Source organism: Lissotriton vulgaris, chromosome 8 (genome assembly GCF_964263255.1).
Source record: "Lissotriton vulgaris chromosome 8, aLisVul1.2, whole genome shotgun sequence".
Taxonomy (NCBI): domain Eukaryota; kingdom Metazoa; phylum Chordata; class Amphibia; order Caudata; family Salamandridae; genus Lissotriton; species Lissotriton vulgaris.
Window position 1 is genome coordinate 1,327,669,081 of NC_141696.1, and position 24,788 is coordinate 1,327,693,868.

Consider the following 24,788-nt stretch of genomic DNA (forward strand, 5'->3'; position numbering starts at 1 on the left):
TCCATTTTGTGATGCTGAGGCTCGAGTTAACTTTAACCGGGGTTCACAGTTACATACATGTCGTGTCCCTCTAGAAGGGTGGAATGCTACCCCCGTCGCCAGAATTGGCGAGGGGGTAGTATTCCAATTCGTATGACACCTTACTCGACATGTTTTGATAATGTTATACCAAAGTTAGCAGTTGACCGCGAGGTTCATAATGCACTTAAGAGTATATGGTATAGCGTTATCATGGAACAGCTATTAGGACTTGGTTCCGCAAGCTGCAAACGGGCTCAGCTCATGCCAGAGCAACATCTCACATAATTCCAAGCACTCTGCCTTCAGGATTGATAAGGCCTGCCATAGGAGTGACTGATAGGAATATATATGTCCATTTTAGGGTTAGATATAGGGATCTATATCTAAAGCAAAGGGTGATTACAGCACCTTGCCCCAGCTGTCGTGCAGCCAGTTGTGTCTGTTTAGATGGCCAGCCAGGGGTGGCATAATACATGCTTCAGCCCCTGCTAGGCCCTGGGTACACCTATGCCCTGATACCTAAGGTATGCTGTACAGAGACTGATAAGGTGGCCCAGTACCAATTGGTAAATGCACCTAAGGTACATGGTTGACAATTTAGAGAGAGAACAGCTAGGCTGTGGGTCTGATTAGCAGGCCCACAGCCAGGGAAAGTCGTAAACCAGTGAAGCAAAAAGCAAAAAATTGGGGGTGACCATAGGATTGCAGACCCTACTCTCCTACAATGAGCGCCACACTGCTTTCACTGAGCCAGCCACTGCAAACACGAAACAGAATCCAGGCCAAAACAAAAAATATACATGTTAAATTGTGTTGCTTTCTGATGCATGAGCAGATACACAGGAGAGCGGCTTCCTAAGTCAGTGGCTGCAAGATTCAGATGTGTTTTAGCATGGGATTGTTGCTTGCCCCGTGCAGAATATGATGACAACTGGCCAAAAGAAAAGCATCAAGCAATTCCATCTCAGTCATCCTTCCATGGATCCCCCATTGACCCAAATCATGCCCCATCAATGGGTTTATAAAAATGCAGATTGAAAAAAACAGCTTGCAAAACCCCAGGAGTGTTGTTCATAACACAAGCTCGAAGGTTCGCTGTCCTTCCTGATCAACAAAGGCCCTACCATAGGTGTAATTGTTAAATAGTAGAAACATGAAGTGGACACATTAGGTATGGGTGGAGATTAAAAGATTTGATAACAGTTGTTGAAACACAGTATCTGACCTGTATCAGAAAGATTAGCTACATATTAAATGCCCTTCGGAATTTATGGAGGAAGTTTGGGGGAACTGCCAAGAAGATTCAGATGATTTGATTGTACCGCGTGATTTATGTAACGGTGGAAATGTGAATACTAACATCGTCATGGTTCTCAATGCACTGAGGTAATGTAGAAACTCCATGACACTGCAATGTTGACAAGGACATGGTAATGTGTACTTTACATATTATCGCCCTAATTACGAGTTGGCAATTATTAGTTGAGGTGCCTGTTATTTATCAGGTGCAAAAATTATTCCTTCCCATGAGATATGGGGAAAAACATGCAGACGTTGGTGCTTAATGCACCAAAATCTGCATGTTCTCGTAAATATTGAGCATTTTCCCTATAATAAAATTTGACTTGACAATATTTACCAAATAACTCAATTATGAACTGTGGGTTAACCAGAGTTACATATCTAAATGTATTGGCCCATTTGTAATGAGAACCTAAGTGGGTAATGTGGACATTGGCATGGCACTGTGTCCTTCACAAACTTGTGCACTGTGAATACTGTCTCATAATACAAGAATGCATCTTAAGTCAGTGTAGACACTGAGTGGGCAATACATGCTGGAACATGGCACTGGCATCAGAGCACAGTAATTTAACCCATAACTCTTTAGCATGTAAGATCAGTAATTTCAGGCTGAACTGCAAGTGTGCTGCCATCCTAGGTAGGCCACAGCACACAATGCATTGTATAGCATTAAAAGCATCACCCTGGAATTCTGGAGCCATATTCAGAGAATAGGTAACGTTTTCTGACATCTGACAGCAGCAATCTGGCCAGGAATTACATTAATTTTGCTGCAGAATGTTTTTTGCATTAGACATTTTGATATGGGATTAACTGGAAGAAGATCAGTGATGTGGATTACAAAACTAGCAAAGTATTAAAAGTAGTTGTTATTTACCATAACCAATGATTTTGTGCAACATAGTTCAAGTGCAGCACAATCTATCTGACACATATTGCTCTTTTTGCTATAAGCGTTTCTCCTGTAGGACAAAAATTTGACTGCTAGCGTCCGATGTTCTGTATTGGGCACTTGATGTACATATAGGTTCAAATATGATTTGCTGCTAGGGATAAATATTGCTGTGGAGTACTATGGCAGATCATAAAGTATTGAAATATTAATCTCCTTCAGAATTTTCTCTAAAATTGTACCACGTTTGAGTCAATGTATTTCAACAATTGTGCCGTCAATTGTAACAACTTTCTCAGTAGTTATTTTGTTTCTTAACACATTCATATGATACAGCTGCATGTGAAATGTGAACCACACACCTGTCCACGCAACCCAGCTCGAGTTGTTGTAAAGTTTACTTCTGTAACGATTGAAGCTGCATCAGGGGGAATGTAGAGATGTGGGTGTCTTGTTGCTAGGAATAGGCGGAAATCTTCATTGTAATCAATAACCTTGTCACCAATTTGAACAACATATCTTGGACCTGTGAAAACACAAAAATACAAAATATTTAAAGAGATCCAAATGAACAATTGACCTACCTGCAGTCACTGTCTTCTGATGGATACTCTACCTAATTGTAGAGCCATCACCTTTGGTATTCCCTAAGTGCCAGACTGGAAGTGGACATTTTTTCAGCAACTGCTCCTGCATGCTAATAAATGGCACCATCAGACTCTGCTGCAACTTTGCAATGCCTCTGGAAGTGAGAACACAAAGCTGTATATAGGCTCCATCCATGTGAGCTCCTTTCAGATTTCTTTTAAAACTCTTTCACACCCTCAGATGTAACCACAGACATTCACTTCATAGAACAGGGAGAAGGGCTGTGAGGGATCTACATTCAGATAGCGTATTCACCAGAAAGAATATTACCAAAGCGAAGTAGTATGTTCTTCTGATAGATACTTCTAACTGCAGATTCCTCACCTGTTAAATAGATACCAAAGTAGTACCCGCCAAAAGGTGGAGGGTTTGAAGAGTTGAGTTGAGACAGTAATGCCTGGTGAATGTGTGGAAGGATACCCATGTAGCAGCGTGACAGAAGTTCAATACGACACGGTTCTTGTTAATGCCATAATGGCTGTCTTGGCTCTAGTGGGATGAGCTTGATGTCTCTCAGTAAGCTCTTTCTTGGCTAGGATGTAACACATTTTTATGCACATGACGATTCATCAGGAAAATGTTCATTTAGGAATCACCTTTCTTCTTTTCGTAGAACCGGCGAGTCCAACAAAAAAATGGTCTTCATTCGGCTACTCCTTAGTCTGATCTGTGAAAAAATCCAATGGCCTTCTTTGGATACAAACGATGAAGCCTCTCCTCCTACTAAGAGGGATAGAAAAAAGACAGAAGCCTATTGGACTGTCCACACATTGAGGAGCAATAACCCTCTGAGTAACAAAGATGCCCAAGTCTGAAGCACTAATTTTTTAGGAAAAAAGTTGGTAATTATCGCTGTACTGACAGCACCTGTAGCTCTCTGATACGCTGTACAAAGTATTCACAATTAGGAAAGCAGTCTTAATGGTCAGCAACCTCAGGAAACAGCTGTGTATAGGCTCAAATGGCATGCACACCAAGTTAAGGTCTCAGTGTGACATGATATAGGACACATGAGGAAACATATTTGTGTTCCTTTTCAAAAGCACATCACAACATAAAAAAAGGCCAAAATGGACAAGAAATTACCTTTGACCGTGCCAACATCAAAGCCTTGACAGCCAGTGGCAAAACAAGCATCAGAACATCTGGTAGTTTTCCCTGAAGAGCATCAACATGACTGTTCTAATACTGGCCCACTTAACCTAATGACCAGAATAATTCAATTTGGTATATGGACGATGAACCACCATGATAACCTCTGTGGGCTAGTCAAAGACACTCAGTTAGGTCATCTCAATCTCCATGGCCATAGGCGGTAGAATAGTCACAGCAGGCAACAAAGAGGAGGAGGACACTGTCCCTGCAGGTAGTCAAGGCCTCTACTGCCACCAGGTCCTCTGGTACCACAAAAGGTCTGCCATGCAACAGGTCTAAAGTGAAACAGGTCAAATGGGAGTGCTGCACAAGATAAAGGGCTGCCTTTGGCAACAGGTGAGACCTAAAGAGTATCATCTGAACATAGGGAATAGACCACCTCTCAATATGGACTTAGCCGCAAGCTGACCATTACGGATCATTTGTGCAAACGCATTCCCAGTGTCAGAAGGAGCAGCAGGGGAAATCTTTCTGGCCATATTTCAGGGGACAGGTGTATAGCACACTAGCATAGAAAAAGCTTTCAGGGATCTGAATCACAAACTGGCAGATGAGAAAACCGTCCTTACAAACATGTCAATGTGCTTTGATTCTCTGTATGACGGGGTAGTGGGGAATGCACTAGCACTGACCTTGCTGATAGAAGCCTGACCCCCAAGCTCTGAAGAGTCAGGCAATGGGTCAGAAAGGCTGGGTCCCCAGGTTCAGGGCTGTGATGCCTAACTAGACATCAGTTGAGCATGGGCTGAAGTCGACTCCAGATCCAAAATAGGTATCAGGGTTGGGTCTGGAGTCAGCCCCCATAGAGCTGTAACCAACATTGGAGCAGGCAGAACTGAAGTGGCCTTCACCACAAATTTGAAGGTATGGGCTGGTTCTGAGGGAGGGCCAAGCAGGTTGCAACAGAATCAGTCAGTGCCATGACAGGCCCAACTAGTGGAAATACGACTCAGGGCACAGGCGGATCCATGGGGCCAAAGGCGCCCCAGAGTAAACTGGAATTGTACTGTAGGGTTGTAGCAAGGCCCTATCTGTTGTTGGGTCGAAAAAGGCCCTTGAAAATCATGGTGCATTGGGACTTAGTATAGAGAGTTGGACCCTTCTATTGGCGACTGAGTGACTTCTACCCCGAGCGGGAGTCACAGAAAGCAGACAAATCCCAATTTGACATCTTATGCTTACGGTGAGATCTTTCTTTCAACTTACCTGAGGATGGCGGTTTGGGGAAGGACTGGGAGCAGTCCCTGGGATTGGAACATGACCTGCTTCGTTTTTTGTGCTCTACAACGCTCAGCTTTGCCTTATGTTTACTGATGGCCTTCAGGTGCATTAGGGAGCATTTCTCCAAAAGTCAATAAGTCATGCCTAGGCCCAAGAACCATAGGCACAAATCATGTGGGGCTGTAACAAACATCTGCTTTCTGCTGTCAAAGGCTGTGGTCTTTGGCGAAGACATTGCCCTAGCAAGACACCAACAAAAAGTTCCACATCAAAGGGAAAGAAAAGAAGGAAGAGACAACTCACGGGTGTTTCATATATAGGCTCTGTGCTATCACTTCAGGAGGCGGTGTAAAGCTTAGCAGAGTCCAATGGTGCCACCTACTGACACATGGGAGAAATTGCTCAAGTTTGGAATCCCGTCTGGCGCCCGGGGGAAATATAAAAGGTAAGGAATCCGAGGTTAAAATTATCCATAAGAAAACTGTAAATTTAAAAACTGGATATTGTACGGAAAGTACAAGCTACTCACCTTGAAGGCAACCAATTTTACATTACTTTACCAGATTAATCCAAATCCTCCCGCATTCTAAATAACCACTTGTAGAAGCCATCCATGAAATTTCTCATGGAGGCACCATATTGATTGTCTTTGTAGTATTTGAAAATACCTTGACGTTAGTACCCTGAAGAAAGACTGGTCAGCGTTCAACAGTTGAATTTTGACTTACTGTAGATTCTAGCTAAGAAACTGCTTGTGTTTAGTGCATTAAAGTGCAATTAACCTTAAATAGTTTTTTAAGTGTACTACCCACACAACAACTTACTGCTTAAGGGAATGCCGCTATTGTAAGTATGCTCAGAACAAGTCGACGAGCATATAATATAACATATAAAATAAGCATAATCAAGTCACCCATACAGGAAAGAATGTGGTGGCATATAACAACACAGATGTGAAATTTAGAATGCAGAAGCAAACTCCTAAAGTCTGAATAAATGGACAGCAAAAACACATACTCAAGAACATCAGCTTCTAAAGCGCCATAATAATATCCACATGTACCTAACTCCAATATCCAAGAATTATTTCTAAATATGCATTGACTGAAGATAGAATAGTAGATTTAAAAGTGCTATAATAGTTGGGAAATGCTTGCTTTCATGATGTTAAAACAAGTCAAATTGGTGTGGGACATATTTATGTACAGTCGATACGCCAATTTTAGATGGGGCCAAAAATGTTTATTGTTATGTTAGATTGCTTTTGCTAATACAGGGCTGTGGAGAAAATGTAAAGATATATGCTGTAATCAACCCTTCTGTGCACCTCATTACATGATATATGGGATAAAACACCCCCTGCTGTACATTAAAAGAATAATGCAAGTCACTGACGTATGTGACCATACAGACGAACAAATTAGTTAATTAGTGTAACTCAAGATATCCAGCATTGGTATCTTTCGTATATGCACTTGCTTGAATCTTTCCCTATCATCAGGCTGGGAATCCCAAGTATTTTTAAAGAGCAATAAACAGTGTTCAAAATTCCCACAGTCCTCACCAACAGTGTTTGTTTAATAGTACATCCACCTCATTTGAAGCAACTCATACTTCAGCCAATGAGGTGGACGTAATGAGCTCTCCTAATCTGGCTGGAGGTCACCATAGCTCAAATTTGGGAGCAGAAGCATAAAGGGCATTTTGATAGAAGTGAGCCTCAGACCGGGGAGGAGAGAGGATTGCATGGCATGCGAATGTATGAAAAATATCAGTGTTAGAAAACTGCAGACATAGGTAACTAATTTAATCTCCAGCTTTGAACCATTCGTATATTCACATGCTTCAATCAGAATGGCAGGATACTTTCAAACATTTGAATAAAGAAGGTAGCAGGATCACCTCATTGAAACAGATTGTGTTGAACTGCTTGTTCGATGGTCCTGACCATGCTTTTGGTGGAATGCACCCTTGCTCCGCTCTGGAGCATCGAGTTAGATTTATTGTGGTTGGAAGTAATATAAGAAGACAGCCAACAGGCGAGGCCTTGCTTGGATGGTAAAATGAGACAAATAATTGATCTGAAGAACATAAGCACTTATTTTGTACATGTAGAACCGGATGCACTTGTGGACATCCAGCAATCGTAAGGATCTCTCTGCAACAGAAGATGGATTAGGGAAGAAAGACAAAATGATAACAGGTTAATTCAAGTACAAGTCGGATGTACCATGTTACTCCGCATACTGTTACAACTACCTACCGTTACAACGCGACCATTACAACGCATACCATTACAACGCATAGCGCTTTGAGGTGCTGGATAGTGGTAAGTATAATTTACTATTCTAACTCCAGTCCCCGTGGACCCTAGGGAAGGTGTTGGATAGTAAATTATACTTATTCCCTATCCTAGAGCGCCCCCCAGCGCAATGCGTTGTAATGGTATGCGTTGTAAAAGTCGCGTTGTAACGGTAGTGCGTTGTAACAAATGCGTTGTAACAGGTGTATACCGTACAAGTCAGTACAGACTTTTGGAATAAAGCACAAGTCACTTACCTTCGGTAACGATATATCTGTAAGAAACAGTAGTTAGTGTGAGATTCCTTACCTTAGAATATCCCCAGGAGTCAGACTGGATCCGTAAAGTTTTCGTCAGCAGTACCCCTGCGCATCGCTAGGCGTCATCTGCGGCTCCGCGTCAGTAGTCGGCATCGTGATCGCCAGGATGACGTTGTCGGAGTAAGTACTTAGACGCCGCCCTCGCGCGCTGACATCAGTTCTGTACATAGCTTTCCACGCCAGGAACGCAGAGCCATGATAGAAACCAACACTGGTGCCATGAAACTAAGGCCCTGAAAGGGATGTCCTTAACCCTAGATATCAGTTCGCAGAACGGGGAGGATGGGTGGGGTGGTAAGGAATATAACACTTACTACTGTTTCTTACAGATATATCGTTACCGAAGGTAAGTAACTTGTGCATCTGAAAGAAACAGGTTAGTGTTAGATTCCATACCTTAGAATAGATACCCCAGCAATACCAACCCCGGTGGTGGGTCTGCGAACCAAGATCACACCAGAAAGTCCTGGAGAACGGAACGGCTGAAAAAGCCATCTCTCCGGACTTGGCTGTCCAGGCAGTAGTGTCTAGCAAACGTGTGCAGCGAGGCCCAAGTAGCTGCCTGGCAGATGTCCTGCAAGGAGACTCCCCAACACAGGGTAGTAGTAGATGCCGTGGCCCGAGTGGAATGGGCGCCCAGCCCAACTGGAGGCTCCTTCTTAGCCAAGGAGTAGCAAACCTTGATGCACAAGACAACCCACCGAGAGATGGTCTGTTTGTGCACCACCCGTCCCTTCTTAGTGCCCACGTAACCAACAAACAGCTGGTCGTCCACCCAGAACTGGCGTGTGCGATCTAGATAGAAGGAGAGCGCACGTTTTGGGTCCAGATGGTGGAGCCTCTCTTCCTCTTTCGAGGGATGCAGAGGCGGAAAGAAGGTGGGCAAGATGATGGTCTGCCCGATGTGAAAGGCTGTCACTACCTTGGGCAGGAAAGAAGGACGAGTCCTCAGAACAACTTTGTCTGGATGGACAGAGAGGAAAGGAGGTTTTGAAGATAGAACCTGGAGCTCACTCACTCTCCTGGCAGAGGTGATGGCACCCAGGAATGCAGTTTTAGGAGTCAGAAGACGAAGAGGACAGTTATGTAGTGGCTCAAAGGGAGCGCACATCAGATATGTTAGAACAAGATTCAAGTCCCACTGAGGCATCAGAAGGGAGCAGGAGGAAACATGTGTGTGATGCCTTTCAAGAATCTATTTACAACAGGTGACTTGAAAAGAGAAGGCTGATCAGGAAGCCTTAAGAAGGCTGAAATGGCCGAGAGGTAGCCCTTGATAGTGCCCAGAGCAGAGCCCTGCTGGACAAGAGAAAGAAGGAAGAGGAGAACCTCTGAAAGGGGGCAGAGAATGGATCCACAGCCTTTGCTGTGCACCATGCCACAAATTTGTTCCACCTGCAGGCGTATACCGTTTTTGTGGAGGGAAGCCTGGCTGCCAGAATCACATCGCAAACTTCAGGAGGCAAGTCAAATGGCCTTAACTGCTACCACTCAATCTCCATGCATGTAGGTGGAGACTGGACAGGTTCGGCTGGAGGACCGTCCCCTGCTGCTGCGACAGAAGGTCCTCCTGAAGAGGAAGTCGAATTGGGGGATCGACTGACATGCTGAGTAGCTCGGGATACCAGTATCTTCGTGCCCAGTCCGGAGCGACAAGGTTGACTTGGGCCCGGTCTCGCCTGATCTTCTTCAGCACTCTGGGCAGAAGTGGTATTGTCGGAAAGGCGTACAACAAACCGCAACTCCACTCACGACGAAAAGCGTCGCCGAGCGAGTGCCGCATTGGAAAATCCAACGTGCAGAACTGATGACATTGCGCGTTCTCTTCGGTGGCGAAGAGATCTAACCAAGGCTCTCCCCACTGCTGAAAGAGACCTTGAACCACGTCCGAGTTCAGATGCCATTTGTGATCCATCATGCACCTGCGGCTGAGTTCATCCACCCTGGCGTTCAGGGAACTTTCCAGGTGTTAAACCACCGGGTGACGCCCTGGTGTTCCAGCCATTGCAAGAGGCGCAGAGCCTCCTGGCAAAGGGTCCACAACCCCACCCCGGCCTGTTTGTTGCAGTACCACATGGCAGTGATGTAGTCAGTGAATACCTGCACTACACTTTCGCGGACAGAGGGAAGGAATGCATTCAGTGCAAGTCGGATCGTCCGCAGCCCCAGAAGGTTGATATGGAGCCGGGAATCCGCCAGAGACCAGAGGCCTCTGATCTCCCTCTCTCCCATGTGGCCCCCAAATCCCAGGAGAACGCATCCGTCACCACTACATGCTCCAGTTGGGGTAGGGAGAGAGATCTGCCTCTGACCCAATCGCGGTTCGTGAGCCACCACTGAAACTGACTCGCAGTGCCCTTAGAGATCAGAACGTGGTCGGACAGATTGCCCTGATGCTGTGACCACTGAAACTTCAGATCCCACTGCAGAGCCTGCATCCGCCACCTGGCGTGATGTGCCAGAAGGATGCAGGAGGCCATCAGTCCCAGGAGCTGCAGCGCCAACCTGACCGAAACTCGGGATAAAGGCTGAAAGATCGTAATCAGAGCCTGAATATCCCGAACCCGCTGTTAGGGAGGAAAAACCCAAAACTGCTCTCAGTCCAGTACCGCTCCAATGAAAGTAGCTTCTGAGAGGGGCACAGGTGTGACTTCTGCATCTTGATGGAGAACCCTAGCGAGTGCAGGAAGTCAGCTGTAGTCTGGAGGTGGGAGACGACCAGTCGCTGAGATAGGGGAAGACTGAAACCCCTGATCTGTGCAGATGAGCTGCGACCACCGCCACCACTTTCGTGAATACCAGAGGGCGCTGGTAAGGCCGAAGGGGAGCACAGTAAACTGAAAGTGCTCTTGGCCTACCGTGAACCGCAGGTAGCGCCGGTGGGCCGGCAGGACAGGGATGTGGAAATACGCGTCCTGCAAGTCCAACGCTACCATCCAGCCTCCTGGATCCAGGGCAGCCAGGACCTGAGCCAAAGTCAGTATCTTGAACTTCTTCTTCCAGAGGAAGCCGTTGACGCTCCGTAGGACCAAGATAGGGCTTAGGCCTCCTTTGCCCTTCTTGGGTACCAGAAAGTAGTGAGAATAGCAACCACGTCCTACTTCTGGCCCAGGAACGCGTTCAATGGCCTCCTTGGCCAAGAGGGCCATAACTTCCTCCTGCAGAAGCTTCAAGTGATCCCCGACATGCGGTGGTACTGCGATGGCATGGCTGGAGGGGTCGCCTCGAAGAGGAGGGAGTAGCCCCTTTGACGATTTGTAGCACCAACCTGTCCGACGTGATGGTGCGCGAGTGGAGGAGTTGATGGCGAACCCTGCCCCCCACTGGCGTTGAATGGGCCTGAAATGCCGGACTAGGAAGGCTTAGAGGCAGATGCTGCGGCAGCGGATGTGGACTGACCATGCCGTTGTCCCCCGGCACCGCCACTGCGGTTACCACGTCCGCAACCGCTTTGAGACTGGTTCCGCAACCTGTGGCTGGCTGGACGTGTGGGGGTGCCCCTTCCTTGGCCACGAAAGGGGCGAAAAGCGGAAGTTTGCTGGCGCTGGCCTAGGCCCAAGGACTTGGCCGTAGCCCTGGAGTCCGTGAAACGTTCCAGCGCATTGTCCACTTTGTCGCCAAAAAAGGCGACGGTCATCGAAGGGCATGTCCATGAGCGAGGCCTGGACATCCCCTGAAAAGTTGGCGGACCTCAGCCAGGCGTGGCGGCGACCGCCACCGTCATTGCAATCGCTCTACCCAGCAAGTCCGTGGTGTCAAGTCAACATCTAATTGAGTACCGTGCTGCATCCCGCCCTTCCAGGGCTTGGGCGAGCTTTGCCAGGCCTCCTCCGGACACTGTGGCAGCACGTCCGCAACCGTATCCCACAGAGAGTGGGTGTAATGGCCCAAAAGGCAGGCGGTGTTGACATACTGCAGCCCCAAACTCAGAGAGGAGAACAGTTTCTTCGCAAACTGATCATACCTTTTGGATTCCCGATCCGGAGGAGCGGTCGGGAATGCGGTCTGGGACGTAGAGGCCTGGATCACCAGGCTCTCGGGGGTGGGGTGCACAGACAGAAAGCTAGGGTCGCCCGGAGCCGGGCCACGTTCCGATCCACAGGAAGGCCTGTGGAGGGCTTGGACCAGGTATCCAGCAGAACGTCAGTGAGGGCTTCGTTAAACAGCTTGGCCGCCCTATTCAACACCATGCTGTAGGCAGCCCCCTGATAATCAGGCAAAAATGATGGAGCCGGGTCGAGGGTTAAGGCCTCACCCATCGGCGCCGAGCGGACCCGGACCGGGCTAATACTGGGGTCGACGTTGTCCGGAGACGGCGCCGGAAGCGACACCCTTGGGGTCGGCGCCAGCGGAGGAGTCGTGAGGTCGACTGGCGACGGCCCAGATCCAGGCCTGGATCCTGCGGAGCCCTGCGGCATCGGGACCGGAGTCGTCGACGGCGCCGGGGCCAAAGCACCCAATGGCGCCGGGGCCGGAGCCGACGGCCCGCTAGGGCTCCCAGTCGGACCTGCGGGGCCCGAAGGCACCTCAGCAGGTTCCGATGGAGGAAAGCGTGACCTCATGGCCGAGAGGAAAGCGCTGACCTCCTCCGGTGTTGCGTGCAGCCCAGGGACCAGCGGGTATGGAGCTGGAAGTAGCACCAGCGGCTCCAACGGAGCCGCGTGGGCAGTGTCGCCCGAACCCCCGGCCGCATCGCGCGAGCGTCGGGAGGAGTCGGAAAAGGGATGATGCCTCTTCGACTTCCTTTTCGAATGCCTCAACTTACCTGAGGACTTGGAGCCCGACGAGTAGTGGTGGCTCATCGAGCGGCGATGACTGAGGCTCCGCGACCGGTTCCTCGTCCGGGATTTCGAGCGGCACGGAGCCGAATGTCGGAGCTCGAGCCGCTTACAGGACCCCTCCCGTCTAGCCTTCGAGGTCAAGGCCCGGCAGTCGGGGCACGACTTGTCATCATGGTCGGCCTGAGGCAATAAAGGCACCGACGTTGGGGTCTGTCACCGACATCAGGCGGTGACAGTCCTCGCAAGATTTAAAACCAGGCATCCCTAGCAGCACCGCGAGTCGAGGGTCGACTCGAAAAGTGATCACAAACGTAGTCATAAATTAACTGGAGTACTGCTCTTACCGGATCTGCGCTTGCTGGCGCGGAAAAAAGAAGAACTGATGTTGGCGCGCGAGGGCGGCATCTATGTACTCCGACGACGCCATCCCGGCGTCATCACGACGCCGACGACGGACATGGAGCAACAGACGACGCCTAGTGACGCACAGGGGTATTGCTGATGAAAACTTTCCGGATCCAGTCTGACGTTTGGGGATATTCTAAGGTGAGGAATCTAACACTAACCTGTTTCTTTCAGATTCTTGAATTAGCCAGGAGAATCACCTCGTCTCTGGTGACAAAAGATATGGTTCCTTTATGGGGAACTGCTGTAACTCTCTTCATCTCCTAGCTAAGGTGAGAGCAAGCAGAGGTGCTGTTTTCCATGAAAAGAATTTCAGACGCACTCTGTGTATGGGTTTGAAGGGAGGGAGCACGAGGTGAGTGTGCTCAACTCCCATGGAACAAACGGATCCTTCACTGAAGGAAAGGCCCGAAAAGCCCTTTAAAATATTGCATTATACATCTCTGTGAGAAAAAGGATGAAGAATCTTAGAATCCCGTGGAACCTGGAAACTGTGGGCAAGCAAAACTCTATACTTCAGACCACTCGTAGCTAGATCAAGCAACTACTGTAACACTTGATGGGGTCAGATGGAGATTGGGCTATGATCCTTTTCTTTGCACCACATGCAGAATTTCTTCCACTTAGACCTGTAGGTCTTATTTGCTGAAGGAGCACATGTTTGCACTAAGATGTCTCTGCAGTCTGAAAGGATATCCAAATGTCTGTACTCCAAACGGTCAGGAATTATATAGTCAGGCTGAATGGCTGGAGAATGTGGTAGAGTACCTCTCCATTGTGTCTGGAGAAGAGCAGGGATGGTTCTTCAACCCGACCACTGGGTATGCTGACAGCCTAATTAGGTCATTGTATTAAAACTGACGAGAGCACACCAGGGCAACCAGGATCAGGGAACAGAGATCAGCTTAAGCTATCCTCAACACCCTGGGAATGAGGGGAAATGACACGAAGGCATAAGCAAAACATTTTTACCATGTCACCAAAAAGTCATTCCCCTTGGATCCTACTTGCTGGCATAATACAGATATTTCTTGTTGTTCAGGATGGCACTGTTCCCTGACTCCACTTTTGACAGATGTATTATACTTCGTCCTAATGGAGTTACCACTTGTGGCAATCAGACATGGTGTGTCTAAGTGTGTCTGCCTGATTGTTCTGGCATCCGGGAAGATGTTGTACTTCGATGTCTACTTCAGTGGAGGTGGTCCCTGTCCCATAGCATCTCTGCCTTTTCTGATAGTGAACGCAACACCTTTTCTTTTTGTTTTGTTATATAACACTTTAAGGTTGTGTTGTCCTCCCTGAATACACAGCTAGTCCCAAAATGGCCAGGACATTAGACACTTTAATGGAAGTCACAGCCACTGAATTGACCCAGCACCCCAAATTGTCAATGTACTTCAAATCCCCGTCGGTATTGGCGATATTGAAGTAACAGATTCTTCGTTTTATATAGCCACGGCGTTGGAGTCAAGTTTGGTATGGCCAGTCAAATATGCATGCACAAAACCTGGCTCACTGCATTTCTTCTCAAGGAAGGAAATAACAACCAGAACTGTGGCCGGTGAGTTAATCAGCTCGAGAATCCTTCTGACCTAATGTAATCCAGAATCTGGATGAATTTAGTTATCATGTGAAGTTGCTCCTTAAAATCATATAAGAAATATTGCTGTTCTACAGAAGTCATTAGGAAAACAAATATTTTTTGCTGCACCTTCACAGTAAAGCAAACACAAGGAGATGATGGGTGGAGCGCTGAAACTTTTCAGACACTCACCCCCAGTCACATATCGGAGTTGAATCCATCATCGTTCTTTAGCTCACTTCGCCACCCCAGTTCAGACCTAGCTATATGCAAATCAGTTTTGACCCTGTGCATCACGGGAACAGTCCAGCCCAAACTACAAAGCCAGGTCTTCCATGGACCGGAAACAAGCATCCTGGGACCGTTTTCGGGGTAACACCTCTTATCAGCCAGGCTAGCTTGAATCCAGTGGCAAAGTGAGCAAGGGACACACATCTGGGCATACCCTGCCTGAAAGAATGATGATGGATTCAACCCAGATCTGACTCGGGGTGAGTGTCTGAAAAGTATCAGTGCTCCGTCCATCATCTCCTTGTGTTTGCTTTGTTCGCACTAAAGAACAAGTTACTTACCTTCGGTAACGCTTTTTCTGGTAGATACAGTATCTGCCTGTGGATTCCTCACCTTGTGAATATCCCCCCTTGCGTCAGCAACGTTCGGAAAATTCTTCGTAGCACGCCGACGTGGACGACGTCATAGGAGCACGGCATCGCCCGCGACTCCGACTGACGTCACCGACTCCTTATTAGGCCTATGTCGGCGTGATGACATCAGTTCCACCCTTTTTTCCGTGCCTTCGAGGCACCCGGACGGACCAATGACAGCAGATATACAAATATACAGTGTACAAAGTACATACAAATCAAAACAGCACACTTAGGGGCCGATTATGATTGCGGTTTTTCCGCATCCTCCGGGCCGGCGGAAGCCACCGCCGGCCCGGAGGATGCGGAAAAACTGCTGCGGAGCCTCCAAAGACTCATCGCCATATTAGGATGGCTGGTGGGTCTGGAATTCCGTCCGCAGCTTTTCCGCCGCGGTCGCCTTCCGACCGCGGCGGAAAAGCTCTAACATGGCTGGCGGTGTCTATCAGACACCGCCAGCCATATTAGGATGGTGGGAATGACATGCTTTTCCGCGGCAGCTTTTCCGCCGTGGAAAAGCATACGGACTTTCACTTCGGGGGCCCGTTGGGGGCTCCCTGGGTGAAGGGGGGTGGGGGGTGCACATGGGGGGTACCTATGGTACCCCCCTGCATTTGCGTGCACAAAGCAGCAGGCACTGCGCGGTGCCTGCCGCTTTGTGCATGCAAATGAGATGCATGCATTTTTAACATTGCGGCGGGTGCAGCTTGAAGCTCCACCCGCCGCAATGTTAAAGATAGAGGATGTGACTGCCACCCTGGCGATCACATCCTAATCTGCTCGGAGGAAACACCGCAGCCCCTGCGGACGTTCCCTCCTCCTCAGGGGTCGCGGACGGACTCAAGTCCGTCCGCGATCATAATCGGCCCCATAGTGCGCAGCAAAGGAATAAATATCCTATTATATATACAAATTTATTTATAAAACTACATATACTCAGGTATAGCAGAGTGGACAACGGGGAGGTGGGTGGGTCAGTGACGAATCCACAGGCAGATACTGTATCTACCAGAAAAAGCGTTACAGAAGGTAAGTAACTTGTTCTTCTGATAGATACATCTGCCTTGTGGATTCCTCACCTTGTGAATAGATTCCCACAGCAGTCCCCACTCCCAGAGGAGGGTGTCCACTCTGCTACACCAAGAAATCTTGGAGGACAGAGCGCGCGAAGTGGCCGTACCTCCTCACCTCGGTATCCAAGCAGTAATGCTTCGCGAAAGTGTGGAGGGAGGCCCTCTGCAAATGTCCTCAACTGGCACACCTCTTGACAATGCAGAAGTAGCAGACCTTGCACTGGTAGAATGAGCTCTTATACCATCAGGAGGGTCCTTACCCACCAGGGAGTAGCAGATCTTGATGCACAGAATTATCCACCTGGAAAGTGTGCGCTTGTGCACGGCTCTACCCTTCCGGCAGCCAGCAAAACCAACAAACAGCTGGTCATCCAACCGAAAGTCTTTAGTTCTGTCCAGATAAAAAGACACCGCCCTCTTAGGGTCCAGACGGTGCAGTCTCTCTTCCTCCTTGGAAGGGTGAGGGGGAGGATAGAAGGTAGGAAGGGTAATGGACTGTCCTAGATGGAAGGGAGTTACCACCTTAGGCAGAAAAGCAGCCCTGGTCCTAAGAACCATTCGATCAGCATGAATGGTCAGGAATGGGGGCTTAGAACTAAGAGCTGGAAGCTCACTCACCCTCCTTGCCGAGGTGATCGCAACTAAGAAGACCGTCTTAAAAGACAAAAGCCTCATGGGACACTTGTGTAAGGGTTCGAAGGGAGAACCCATCAAGAATGTTAAGACAAGATTTAAGTCCCATTGAGGCACGATAAATGGAGAAGGAGGGAACTTATTAGTGAGGCCCTTTATAAACCTCAAAACCACTGGAGATTTAAATAGAGACGGCTGATCCGGCAAACAGAGAAATGGCGACAACGCCGAAAGGTAACCTTTGACTGTGGCAACAGCAAATCCTTGCTGCGCCAAAGAAAGAGCAAACTGCAAAATATCAGACAAATGAGCCCTCAAAGGATCAATAGCCTTCTCCCTACACCAAACCACAAACTTAGACCACCTATACGAATAGATGGACGTCACGCCTGGCTGAAAGAATGACATCCACCACATCGTGAGGGAGAGAAAAGGAATTCAGGTTGCCCCGTTCAATCTCCAGGCATGAAGGTGTAAGGTCTGGAGGTGGGGGTGTAGAACCTGCCCCTCCATCTGAGAGAGGAGATCTGCCCTGAAAGGGAGACGGAGCGGCGGGTGAGAGGAGAGGTGGAGTAGGTCCGTGTACCACACCCTTCTTGGCCAAACCGGGGCGACCAATATGACTTGGGCCCGGTCCTGGCAAATCTTCCTCAGAACCCAAGGAATCAAGGGTATGGGAGGAAACGCGTAAAGGAGTTGACTTCCCCAACTCAACTGAAACGCGTCCCCCAAAGCTCCTTGCATCGGATACTGGAGACTGCAGAATGAGAGGCAGTGAGCATTCTCGCGAGTGGCTAACAGGTCCACCCAAGGAGTCCCCCACATCTGAAAGACGTCGTGAAAAACCTCCGGATGGAGCCTCCACTCGTGATCGGCAGAGAACTGCCGACTGAGAATGTCTGCACATACGTTCAGAACTCCGGCCAGATGATTTGCCATCAGACAAATCTGATGGTCCTGAACCCAGGACCAGAGACGCAGAGCCTCTCTGCAGAGACACTGCGACCCTACTCCTCCCTGCTTGTTGACATACCACATCGCGGTCGTGTTGTCCGTCAGGACTTGAACCGACTGACCGCGAAGGGAAGGGAGGAAGGCCTTGAGCGCCAGACATACCGCCCCCAACTCTAGAAGGTTGATGTGAAGCAACCTTTCCTCTGGAGACCAAAGACCTTTGACTTCCAGATCCCCCAGATGAGCAACCCACCCTAGAGTGGATGCATCCGTTATCACCGTGGCCACCTATGTAGGCAGATGGAAGGGCTTTCCTTGAGACAGATTGCCTTCCACGCCCCACCAAGAAAGATCAGCTGCAGTTTCTCTGGAGATCCTCACTGACTCCCCGAGATCTCCGTTGTGCTGATACCACCGCCTGCGGAGGCACCACTGGAGTGCCCTCATGTGCCAGCGTGCATGGTTGACCAACAGAATGCAAGAAGCCATCAGACTGAGCAGACGAAGGACCTTCAGGACTGGAACAACCGCTACATTGTAGAATAAAGGAATCATTTCCTGTATGTCGCGAATCCTTTGAGGAGGAGGGAATGCACGACATACAGTTGTGTCCAGTACCGCACCTATGAACAGGTTGCGCTGGGAGGGCACCAGGTGAGACTTTGGTATATTTATCGAAAAACCCAACCTGCACAACAACTGAGTTGTCTCTTGTAGATGATGGAGCACCTTCTCTGGCGACTCCGCTTTGATCAGCCAGTCGTCCAGGTACGGGAATACCGATATCCCCGACCTCCTGAGATGTGCTGCCACCACTGCCATCACCTTGGTGAAAACTCGAGGCGCAGTAGTAAGTCCAAACGGAAGGACCGCAAACTGGTAGTGTTGCGACCCCACCGTAAAACGAAGATACTTCCTGTGCGACTTCAGGATGGGGATTTGGAAATAAGCATCCTGCAAGTCGATCGACACCATCCAGTCTTCTTCCAACAGCGCTTGAAGAACCTGCGCAAGAGTGAGCATCTTGAACTTTTCTTGTTTCAGATACAAGTTCAAGATCCTGAGATCCAGGATTGGCCGAAGCCTGCCATCCTTCTTGGGAAACAGGAAATACCGGGAGTAGCACCCCTGACCCCTCTCCTGCTCCGGAACCACCTCTATCGCACCCTTTCTGAACAGTGCCAGGACTTCTTCCTGCAGGAGAAGCAGGTGGTCTTCCAAACAATAACCTTGGCAAGGAGGGTAATTGGGAGGGAACTCCTGAAAAGGAAGTGTATACCCATTTTCTATGAGATTGAGAACCCAAAGATCTGATGTAACCGATTCCCAATCCGTAGAAAATGAGTAAGCCGACCCCCTACCGGACCCGCATGAACCAGAATGGCAGATCTAGAGCTGCTTTGCTGTTGTAGTTGGGGGGTGGGTGTTAGAGGAGGAAGAAGAGGAGGATGAGGCCTGACGCCCACGTCCACGACCCCTCCGTCTACCTCTGTATGATTTATACAGAGGGTTCTGTTGTTGCTGCTGTTGTTGGCTTTGTTTGTAGGGATGAAAGGAGGACCTCCCAAAGCCCCTGAACTTCCTGGTGGTAGAGCCTTTTGCTTGCAGGCCCTAAGATCTAGCCGTCGCCCGGCTTTCTTTGAACCTCTCCAAAGCCGTATCCGCTTTCTTCCCAAAGAGGCCAACGCCATCAAAAGGCAAATCATAAGAGTAGCCTGAACATCTGTGGAAAACTCTGAAGACTTTAGCCAAGCGGCACTTCTGGTGGCCACCGAAGAACCCATCACCCTAGCCACGGAGTCCGCCGTGTCCATGCCACTCTGTATAACCTGGCGGGCCGCCACCTGAGTGTCCAAGACAACCTTGTTGAAGTTTTTCCTGTCTTCCTCCGGAAGCTTTGCTGACAACTGCTTCACCGAATCCATTAAGGCATGAACATACCTTCCCAGTAGGCAAGTAGCATTAGGAGACTTCAAGGCCATGCTACCCGAGGAGAAAACCTTTTTTGCAGCCTGATCCAATTTCTTGGAGTCCTTATCTCCAGGAACCTGGGGAAAAGAGCCAGCAGACCTGTTCGAACAAGCGGCCTGCACCACCAGACTTTCCGGTGACGGATGATAAGTCAAGAACTCAGGGTCACCAGGTGCCACCCTATAACGTCTTGCCACTGATCTGGACACCGCAGGAGCAGACAATGGCTTTTTCCAAACCTCTAAAATCGGTTCTGTCAGAGCCTCAGTGAATGGCAGAGTAGGTTCAACAACCGAAGATGGTGAATGCAAGAATTGCGTGAGGATATTTGACTTGAAATCTACTGTAGGCAATGTCAAATTTAGCAAATCAGCAGCCTTTCTTATAACTACATGGTATGGCATCACATCCCTAGAGGGTGCATCCGAAACCACAGGCAACCCCCATTCTGGAGAAAGTTCCAGGCTACCTGCACTTTGCAGATCCTCAAAGCAATCCTCATGCTCCTGAAGCTCGCCTTCCTCCACTTCAGGTTCCCCATACTCCTTCTCCTCTCGGGCTCTACGCCTCGACCACTCTAGACTAACGGAATTCACAGGATCCGGTAGCGACTCCGACTGAGTCGGAGCCGGCGTCGAGCGAGGAACTGGAACAACAGGTGGTAATGAAGACGGAACCGGCGTTGAACCCCGATCCAAATCCCGAGGTCGCTCCGGAGCCGGCGAAGCCGTGTGCGGAGTCGCTGACCTCAGCGGCGCCGTACCGAGCCAAGGAGGATATGGCGCTAGCATAAATGGTAGAAAAGGTGCCGGAGCATAAGCTTGGGGAACACTCAAGTTATATGACAAGGGACCCATGGGACCCACAGGCGCTCGAGGGGGGTACATTGCCCTCGCATAAACACCAAACATGGCATTTAGGAAATGCGAAGGGTCCTGACCAGGACCAGGAAAGGGAGGGTACGAACCCAATGGCTGCTCCGATGGAGGCTGCTCCGAATTCGGCTCCTCTTGACCCTTTTGACCTTCCAGGTCTTCCTCCGGAGTCGGTGTCTGAGGATCCACAACCTCTTCATGCTCCGTAGACTTAGGGTATATGTATGTCTGCAACATGGCACGTTTTTTAAAGCAAAAAAAATGCTTTTTGAAGGGTTTTCATTATTTACCACCAACTTCTAGTTGGAGGTAAATAACAAATTCTTAAACCCTTGTAGCACTGATTACAGTGCTACCTACATGTTAAATTACAGAATCGGTAATTTTACCAATTCGGTATTTTACCGAATCGGAAAAATTACAAATTCGTTAAAATTACCGATTCTGTAATTTAACATGCACCTACAGCTCAATATCCAAATACCGGTCGGAAACAGCCGAAAATCGGTATTTTCGGCCGTTTCCATCCTGGTTTGTGGATACCTACATCTGGCCCTAAGTACTATCTGGGAGGTGGTCACACCTTCCTGTAAAAGGAAACCTATTGTTCTACCTTCCCCTACTTGAGTTTGGCTCAGCAGCAGGGGGGCAGAATCATGTCTGTGGTTGGCAGCAGGACAGCAGCACTAGCTTGCTGTCAGACCCAGAAAAGCTGTAATCGGGAGCAAAGGGGGGCGGGGTGGGGGGGTACCCATGGGAGGCTCCCGGGACATGGGATCATACTCCCAACACTGGAATAGGTGTTGGAGTTTGAATCCAACATGTATGATATTAAACATGACTGGGTTTTGTGCAGCCCCTATATAGTCAGACATCTCGTAATGATTGAAGTCCACTATATGTATTAAAATAGCTGACTGCAATTACGAACCCTGGAGAACCGAGTCCGGGGTTTGTAGTGGTGGCCTGGTTATGGAGGGGCACCCACACACGTATAACTAAGTACCATGACCTCAGGACTGTAGAGCCTGCCATAGGGGTGACTTATAGGTTTTAAGTATAGTGACCTCAGATATCAGTCGTGAGAGATCCAAGCATCAACTCACACAGGCTGCAAAGGCCTGTAGTTACAGTTTAGGTTGACTCCAAAGGGATGGCACAATACATGGTGCAGCCCATGGGAGATCCCTGGTGTACCCATGCCCTGGTTACCTTATTACCATATAGTAGGGACTTATAAGGGTACACCAGTAGCCAATAGTGGAGGTACCAAAGTTCTTACTTGAGGCAATTTTGAGGATAGAGCACAAATGCTGGGGTCCTGATTAGCAGGAACCTAGCAGACTAAGTATAAAATACACGGAAACCATGGAAAAAGTGGAGGTAACCATGAAAGCAGATCCTACTTTCCCACGTATACCAAAAAGATGGATTCATTTGTAGCAAGGATGTATTAGAATCAACTTAGTGTAAATCAGACTAAAAATAGGCTGTAGCTGACAATGAATAGAAAAATGCAGAGGGATTTGTCCTTCCTGTAATGAACTACAACATGCAAAAACAGGCATGCTACCATGAATCCCACATTTGTGCTGATCACTATTCATTTTAGAAAAACAGATTATAAGAATGATAAGAGTTTATACGGCAACTGTGAGAACGCTCTTTGACCTGTCATTCACCCTGGCTACTGGCTCCTTGAGCATAGCTATCTTTGAAGGGTGACATTGGGGCCTTGATAATCGGAACCAAGCAGGGTAGGGTAGTAAATCCCTTAGAGTAGGGCTTTATGAACAGAAAATAGATAAGGGCTGCCTGCCATGCCTTGTGGCGCCTCTCCTTAACAATGGTCTGCCAACATCAATACAAAGGGACATATTAGTCAGCAAACTCAGTACCCCATCTTCACTTACATGATGCGGAAGTGCCCACACTGTTATAGCCTCAGGAGCCAGAAAAAGAAAAAGACCCCACATTGATATACCCGGTCCCAACCCTAGTGACTTTCCCAAAGCACTCTCTGAGAAATCTCCCTTTGTTGCAGATGTCTTATCGTTCTCTTATAAATAGCAATGACTGTGACTTGTGAAAAGGGTGTGGCTGGATGGCAGACTCTTTTAATGCCCACCACAAACGAGATGAAGGGCCGGATTCAGATCTTGGCGGATCTGGTCCTGCCGTAACTTTTCCAACAGTTTCACCACCCACCTACTTGGCGATCCGCCCGTTTTATTTAGGTCTTGGCGGGTCTATGCATGATAGTCAGTCCGAGTGCTGCCCTCTCTGTCATAACTTTCCTCCCACGTTGATGGCGTCATAAGAAAAAGTGTCTGTCAGAGGGAGTCGAGGCAAGACTACTGCCGGGCCAATCACAATGTGCCATTCCATCTAGGAAACTGTGGCGGGAATACCACCAAACTTGAAGGAAATTATGTAAAAACATACCTTTTTTCTGTTTCTTACTTCCTTTTTCGTCTCAAACCACACTGTCCAGGTACTTCTTTTGACTCTACTACTTGACAACAACGCTATTCAACTCTGTTGTCCCCAGCATATAAGGTAAGCTTCTTTTTTACTTGTCTTACTATGAATCATCTGTTAACATTTGCTTTGGACTCATGTATTTTTACACTGCTCTTAGAAGCAATATTTTTTTATGTGTAATGCATTTGTGGTAATTTTACAACTTTTCAAGGAAAATTGAACACACCTGTATTAAGCCTGAAAAAAATATTTGTTTGTGGCGGTGGTTGCAGCTGTTGTGCTTGGGGTGCACATTCAATTGTGGGTGTATGCTGTTTGTGTGCTATTCTATATGTAAAAAAAGGGCTTAACACATTACCTACTTATATTTTTGTAAGCATATATGTGTAGTGGCACATTAATAAGTAGTACTTACCAGTCTCCACTTCACCAGGGACTCACTACATCAGGAATCCGTCGCTAGGACACCACCAGCACAACGGGAAATCTTAATAGGCCCGGCGCAAACCCGCCGCTCTGAGTGCGACAGAGTCTGCTGCGTCAACAGAGGAGTGTCTTACGCAATGGGAAACAGTCTATTGATGCGGACACAGTGGTTCAGACAGCCCACATCTAAATACGGTGGATGGGACTTTGCCAGCTCGACTGAGTAATTGTAACTGCAGCAACGGAGGGACGACGGGAGTCCCACCAAGAACAAAATCACTGACGAAGGCCACGGAGCACAGGCTACAATGTGCACGGTTTTTTGGCGCCCGAATAACAGAAATTATCAAACTAAACAACACTTCAATATATCAGCCCAGTTGTTAATCATGGGGAAATTGGGCAATGACCAGTGCCCCAAAATTCATGGGGCCACACTAGTAAAGTGAGTGGGAAGTTAAAAGTCCTTCATTGTAGAGTGTGCTCCTGGGTACTGCGTTGCCATGAGCTTGAACGTTGTTATTTGTAAATTCATACCACAAGTGGCAACTTTCATAATCAGTAAAATAAAAATAAAAATATATATATATATATATTTTTAACTCTAACTGTTCCATATATATTCCCCTTACTGATTGGTACAGTTTGTAGTAACTCACTGAGTGAGCCTGCTGAATAAGTGTTATCTGACTCTGAATACATTGAGGCAAACAAATTGTACAGATAACCTGAGTGGAATATGATAGTCAATTATGGAACTGTTGCAAAAGTTACTGTATTCGATTCTATTCTTCTGAGACTGAGAAAGTTGAGCTTTTGCTTTACATTTGCAAATAAAAAATGTAATACAAAGTCCAACTCAATAAATTGCAAACAAAAATGTTAATTGAAAATGTTGTGAAGCCTTTGAGCTCACAGCGGTGCACAGGGCAACACAACCTGCAGGAGCGTACTGTACATGGACCGACTGTTTACACATTTACCTTGACTGGTGGTGTGTTCCTGTAGTACGCAGAAGCTAAAGAGCAACTCAACAAGGTACTAAGACTAATTAACAAGATGTGCTTATAAGAGAGCATAGGTTGCCAGAGTC

General features: G+C 48.1%; 1 protein-coding gene across 3 annotated transcripts in view; it reads right to left on the reverse strand.

Annotated features, from left to right (window-relative positions):
• DYNC2H1 (dynein cytoplasmic 2 heavy chain 1) overlaps nt 1-24,788 on the reverse strand; it is a 1,560,829-nt gene that overhangs the window by 557,621 nt on the left and 978,420 nt on the right. For all 3 annotated transcript variants that reach the window (XM_086935265.1, XM_086935264.1, XM_086935263.1), the window contains one exon: nt 2,581-2,744. In XM_086935265.1, the coding sequence (XP_086791391.1) occupies nt 2,581-2,744 (164 nt within the window). The remainder of the gene's footprint in view (nt 1-2,580; nt 2,745-24,788) is intronic.